The sequence below is a fragment of the Limulus polyphemus genome, unplaced genomic scaffold (assembly GCF_000517525.1).
Source record: "Limulus polyphemus unplaced genomic scaffold, Limulus_polyphemus-2.1.2 Scaffold692, whole genome shotgun sequence".
Classification (NCBI taxonomy): domain Eukaryota; kingdom Metazoa; phylum Arthropoda; class Merostomata; order Xiphosura; family Limulidae; genus Limulus; species Limulus polyphemus.
In genome coordinates this window covers 166,918-174,164 of record NW_013666302.1, presented here as the reverse complement: position 1 = coordinate 174,164, position 7,247 = coordinate 166,918, and the positions used below count along the sequence as shown (strand labels likewise).

Genomic DNA, 7,247 nt, shown 5'->3' with positions numbered 1-7,247 from the left:
ATATATATATATATTATATATATATATGTTCATTACACAGTTGAATCCAACTTTAAATAATTTTCTTTTACATCAAAAGTCCACACATGCTGGTTCAATTACTTTACAACCCAAATGAAAAGATGAATTATTATTCTCTACTCTGTTATTACAATACAATCTGTAATTATTGTACATTAAAAGTCACCAATATACACACTTTATGGCTAAACTCACGATCACCCAGTCTATATCTATCTATCTCTCTTTTTCTTTTCCTTAACGTCCTTAATCCATTCTTCGTAGAGACTGCTGGTCATCCATGCCCTTTTATTCTATATGTAGGTTACAGAAAGGGCAGTTTTCTGCCCATTACAAAAGCAAGGAGGATTTTCATGATGACCAATGACAAATGGCTTTTCAAACTCTCCCACTGCATTGGTGCACAGTGCAACTGTAATGCAATCTGATCTATTTTTTGCCTTTGGCCTGCTGGTCACCACTGCAACAAGTGATCGATCTGGCAATGTGCTATAAAACAAGCAAGATTCATCCATGTGAAAAATGTCTTTTTCATGGTAACCTTTGATCAAAGGTGGGAGACGTGGGCACTACTCATCAACAGTGTCAGGGTTGATGCCCGATTTCTCTCCTGAAAGAACTGCCGCACTGATTAGATGCCTGTTTTTAAAGTTATTGAGCCAACCAATTGATGCTTTGAATTTAGTGACATCAATATCTGCTGCAAAAATACTTTGATAAACAAAGATTTTGAGTACTTACAGCGTTACGAGTAATAGTAAAGTTATTTAATAACATTTTGAAAAGAAACTAAAAAGTCATAACATGTGCACTTTAACCTGCCCATGGCAACAGGGTTAACTATCCATTTTATCTAGTGCCCATATAGAAAATTAGACTAAAGACATTGCCCTTAACCTGGAATATCGAGAATCCTGTTATTGCAAGATTTATTTTGGTTACAAACATTAGAAAAAAGAAAGAGACTGAAAAGGTCAGCCTTTAATGGCATTGTGTATGTTATATCAAGTTGCTTTTTAACCAAGGATCTACTGTATTATGTACTGCTAATCATGAAAGCATTGTAATGTTTACTGATAACCTACCAAATTTCATTAACATATGCTTACTAAATTAAAAATTATAGCATGGAAACCATAACATGCACAAAATGGTTACAAGGTCAGTTCCAGGGACCAAACCTGTGCTGAAAGATTTAAGGGTAAAAAAAAAAATTATACAAATAATTTAAACACCGGACTGAGTCGTTTCAGAATACTTGTAATTAGAATAATTGAAATATTTCTAGAATGTAAAAAAATGGCCTCCCTTCTAAATATTTTTTTAGGTAAAGCTAAATTAGCTCTTTGCTATGGGCATCTTTTTCTGCACGTCATATGATTTAGTAAATTACGTTTAACAAAATTTAAACTACTTTCTTATCACATTATATGAATAAATTTGGCATAAAAACATACCTAATAATTAACATTTTAATAGTATATAAGTGTTAAATTCTTAATTTTATATAGAAATATTTTTTACAAAAATCCTGAATTCCCCTAATATGAGAATTGTGACATTTTCTCTCTAGGCATCCTCTCTTCTCTAATTTATTTACCACCTCTCCAAGAAGTACATTATTTAATGCATTTTCCTCAGTATAATCTTTTTATCAATCAGGCAAAGCATAATTTTTATAGCCTTCAATCTTATTTAGTTACAGAGTCATCAAAAAGGACCCCTCTTGTCATGCCCACCTGTCTACATCCTCTCTTTCACAAGTTGCCAATAGTTCTCTCTGATGTTTATAACCAATAAATTCCAATATTTTAATCTATCAAATGACTTATTATATTACATTGTTTTCTTTACAGGGAACTGTCTATTTTGCTTCCAGTTCAAACTCTATTCCCACGGAAAACACATCAATAAACTTAGGTGAATTTTTAAGGGCTCTTGTCTCATAGTTAGAAAGCCAGAAAATTTGGTATAGTTATGTGGCATCGTCTGCTGTTTAGATGTGCTTATTCTGTGTTCCTTAGTGCATTACTTAATTAAATAAAAAATTGTTTAGTGCAGCAGTACTATTAGTATTAAAAAAGTATGGTTAAGTGTCATCAACACTAATCAGCAAAAATAATTTCTTGTTTTTCATGTGTATTCTTTATTCACTGCTACAAAAGTAACTAAAATGCAAAAATTAAAAAAATTTTAGGTTAGATACGGTTATATTAAGTAAAATAAAGAATATTAATAAAAAAATTTCACGAGGTACACTCACGATAAACATGCAAGTAGCTTGTGCATCATGTAATTCAATAAGGTGACAGTTCATGTTTTTGGTGGTTACGATTTCAGTCAAATTAAACAACCTCATAAAAAGGCAGGATAGAGAAAATAACAAATGAAATATATAATTTTACTGAAAACATATTTGAAATCTATTTAGGAGGTTTTTAGAGATTGCACAAATGAAATTTGAGATTTTTCAGATGAAAAAAGTATTTTTAATCTTAACATGAAAATAACTTTGCAACCACTTTGACTCCATATATTCATGGAGAAATTTTTGTAAAAATACTTCATTAAAAGTTCTGATTTTTTGTTTACAAATGACTCTTAATAATTACTGAAAGCTTGCAAAATTTTCTTGAAGATACACAAAACATATTAGAAGTTATCGTATGGAAACCATAAGGTTCAATAATGGGTCATGAACTCTGTCAATTCGACCAAACCTGGAGCAAGAAGGTTAATATTAGAAAGATCATATAATTTTGAAAGAACATGCTTTGGAAACTGTACACATTTTAAACTACAGCACAATATTTATTAAACTATGTAAACCCTGTTTTATCAACTTTGTTCTCTCACATGGCAATGCATTTAACGTATATATGGAATATCATAAATTATGTTTTTTAAAGACACAATAATAAAAAAAACTTAGTTTTTCTTAACAACTGGTGTCACTCTTAAAACATAAAGAACAAGAAAACTTACATGGTGGCAGGGCTGTCAGCAGCTTGGGCCACAGTAGGATCTAAATGAATCTTACAAGGTCGGCCATGAACTTGCAAAAACTGTGCTGGATCTAATTTCTGCAAAATTAATTTAAAAAATGTCATTTTTCACAACTATGATTAAACCTACATTCAAACTATCAGAGCTTAACTTTTTCATACAAAATGGTAGAATATTAAAAAGAAATACACTGACTGATTCTAACTTTCAAATCTTGTATATTAAGCCATTATTACAAGCATGGATACCCAATATACTAGGAAGTGAACAAAAAATATTTTGACAAAAGATAAAATTGTGTTAAGCTTTTTTTTTTCAAACTAGTACACAATTTCATTATCAGCTTTTCTTGCATATTGTTTTGATGCTATTAAAAAATATACATGTACTTTTGAATAATTGGACCTAGAAAAAAAAGCAATAACATTAATGAAATATGTGGTTTTTGTAGCTTTACTTCTTAAATATAATTGTTTTATCTACATGGGTGGAGGATAGCCATTTCTGGAGAGCAGGGCATAAGTAATAAATTGAACTTCAGTACTAAGCTAGTACAAACTGTGTAAAGTTTCCATCATACAAGCATTAGTTTTGCTCTTGATATTGAGATTTACATTACATTTCATTACAAAAAAATGAATATTGTTAATTTTTATATTATTAATTGCACAACTGTTTTTGCAATCAAAGAAGTATCTTTGCTGTCTCACAACAGTACATGTAAAATCAAAACTGCAATTACACACAAATAAGAATTTCATGGTTCTTGAATGGGCTTGCAGTAGTTGACCTTCTATTTGAATGACTCAAGTTGTTGACTATTGAAGAGAAAATAAAAGAATATGTCATCATCATCTCTGGCAGTGACTCAAAGTTCAATGATATCACAGTAAGATATAAACAGATGGCTACCTAATATTTGTAAAAGAGTTCCACTGAATGGGAATGAGTTAAGTCAAAGAATAGCAACTCATAAAGCAAAAATCTGCTGGCACTAAGATAAAAAGATTAATTATTAAGACTGACGAAGATAATAGTTTTACAGCAGCAGCTGATAAAATATTGGTAAAACATAAAAATTTTTAAAATTCATTTGCAACTTATATTTTGTAAACATGATAATTTTAAAGCCTCCAAGGTACTGGAATATGTACTAAAACAATAATTATTGCATTAGAAGAGAGAAAACAGTTCCTAAAGTACATCTAAAATGTAACAGAAGATTACTACAGTAATAGAAAGGGTAAGTTTTCTCAGTTAACATACAAAGCCGCATGACCAGGAACATAAAAAAGAAAGACATCCTAGCACAATTTGAAAAAAAAAGTTAGGGCAAAAATATGGCTGAATTTTGCTCTAAAAGTAGGGTTAAGAGTGGTAAGACAGCAAAATTTGTAATCAATGCCAAAGCTTGTCCGTATTCAATGAATTACCATAACTTCAGGCTACGTTACATGCATTAATAAAACTAACTTTTCTCATCAGTTACAATTACCTGAACAAATTATCAGATTCAAGGTAGATCACACTAACAGTCAATAATGATGACTAAGTTAAGATTTTAAAATCTGAGTTCTCCAGATAGTGATATTCACTTACCTTAAATTGACTTAATGTTAAGACCCATTTTGAAAAAAATACTTACTGCTTACCTTATGTTTGAAAGGAAGCAATAAAGAAGTACAATGTACATGTACAATTTCTGATCTTTATGTACATTTACTTAAATATCAATCATATATAAGGAATAGAATTTCATACTATATATTAGTACAATGAATCCTTGAATGGAAAGAATCCTTTAGCTAACTTCACTAGGACAATGAAGTATAGCTAATAAGGAACATTTATCTTCAACAGCTTCAATCAGAGTTCGTAAATGCAGGTCATGACCTTAACTTTTAACACACTAGCAGATAGGTGCTAGTTATTTTTTCCTACTAGTAAACTCATGATTGCTACTAGCAACAACATACTTCTTCTCTGTTATTTAATGTATTAAATATTAATACAAATGACAGAGGCTAATATTGCCTATTTTTGGGTTGTTAAACAGCTTATAAATCCAAAATCTAAACTGAAAAATACATGTTCCACTGGTCACAATGTTAAAAGGCTTATACAATTATAAAAACATCATGTTTATCATTCATTAATAATACTGACACAAAAGTTACTGAATTGCACTTTTCAGTCATTTTATAATATATAAAAATTTAGTATTTTTTGTTTGCTGTAGTAAAATAAGAATATATAAAAATTTACGGTTTTAAACTTTTAAAATTTATTTCTATGGCATGTCATTACATTCTATTCCGCTCTTTCTCCTGAGCATATATTAATACAACACAACTGAAATGTTAACATTATGGTCTGCGAGTTCAGCTGTATTCAAAAGTAAGTTTCTTATCAATAATGCACATAACAATGTATCATTCACATACAGGCTCAACAATTAATGGTTGTTCACTGGACCATAACTACAAAACCAAAATTCTTGTGACATTATTGATTTCCAGATATTTACCAAAAGGAATTTATATTAGAAGAAAATAATTGGTTTGTAAGCAGTTTGTGCAGTTGTAAAACAGAAACAGATTTTTAATTTTCTTCAAATGATAATTTTCTCAGTAACTGCATATTTATCTCAAATACATATGTAAATTGCTTTGTTGAATAAATACTTGAATTGCATAATTTGATTTCTCAGATTAGCTATTCAAACAGCTGATTTTGAATATGTTTTAATTCTATGTAAAATAACTGCTACCCCAGCATCTGTAAAAAAAACTACAGTTAAAACCTCTGTGTGAATTAATTTTTGAACATACTTTATAAACATTAGAATTATAAAACTAAAGTGAAACCTTTCACTGCATCACTTCATTTTTTATAAAATTTATGAACTGAAAATATATCTTTAAGAAAAGTGAATATATTATGAATGAATAGGTGCATTATTTTCAAAATTAAATTTTTATGATAACCAAATAATTCACTGTATTTAATCATTAGCAGCATTTTTCACACTAGTGTTTTGCTGGACTTTATTCTGCCTGGAGCACTATAACTTAAAGCAGTGTGATGCCCTTGTAATACTTTGTGACATTAACTAATTTTACTAATACTTTTACTTCAAGATTTAAAGGTTTTTTTCTTTTTCAATGTATATGATCAATAAAGGATATATCATTCACTGCTGAGGGCCACCCTATATTAAAAAGTATTTTATTATTAAAATTTAGGGTTTAAATGCCAAAACATAGTGAACCATCAGAAGAGCTGCGAGTGATGTTATCCTCATTAGAACTGCATGATACACTGGGACCAAGTATCAAAAAATGGGAATGTTGGATAGCAAATTTAATTTAATTATTTGCCAAGTCAATTAGCACTTGGGCTAACCAACTAGACTCGCACCATTTGGTGTCTGCAGTGCAATTTTTCTGGCAGTATGGATATAAATTCTGTACTCAAATTATAATCATAAAATAGAAACCATGCAAAGTGTAAAAATTTTTTTTTCCCACATTCCTCTTAATTTGTGTATGATTAACATAAATATTAGGCCTTTTGGGATGAGCAAGTGGAACAATCTTGTTAATCACAATTATAGTATCCTTTTGTACTCATTCTTGCAGTATAAGTGACTGAAATGTATCACAGTGTATTAATACTCAACAATAGGAATCTTCAAATATTCCTTACAAAATGTGCTCTACCTATTTTTCGATGTAAAGCCTTCTACGTTTTACTAGTAAAATTGCAATACTAACCAGCAGTTTGCTAGTTTGATAGCTTTAATTTAAAGCTCAACAGTGTTGGTCAAATCTAGGATTGTGGGATACTGCACTATGAACCTTGGTTCTGATTAACAAAACAATATACTATTACATTTAATGACAACAAGAGACCTCTTGGACCATCTAGACTGTCTCATCCACTAAAATAAATTATTAAAACAAAACTCAAAGCCAGCCTTTATCATTCATATACGTATCAAGCTTTCCCTTAAGCTCACTTAAGTTTTAATGCCCCCACAGCATCTGATGGCAACCCTTTCCAGAGTCCAACCACCCTGTTAGAAAAATAAAACTGTCTTAACTGAAGATGACTCCTACCTTGCCAAAATTTATGTGTCCCCTAGTTCTACTATTTTCACCATTAAGTATGAAAAAAGATGATGTATCAACACTATAAATTCCCTTTCCAATCTGAAA

General features: G+C 30.2%; 1 protein-coding gene across 5 annotated transcripts in view; it reads right to left on the bottom strand.

The window, feature by feature from the left end:
* LOC106460007 (CLK4-associating serine/arginine rich protein-like) overlaps window positions 1-7,247 on the bottom strand; it is a 99,564-nt gene that overhangs the window by 70,546 nt on the left and 21,771 nt on the right. For all 5 annotated transcript variants that reach the window (XR_002610658.1, XM_022386596.1, XM_022386594.1 and 2 more), the window contains exon 3: window positions 3,007-3,104. Coding sequence is in view for 4 of the 5 variants with exons in the window: in XM_022386596.1 (XP_022242304.1) it covers window positions 3,007-3,104 (98 nt within the window). In the remaining variant the exon portion in view is untranslated. The remainder of the gene's footprint in view (window positions 1-3,006; window positions 3,105-7,247) is intronic.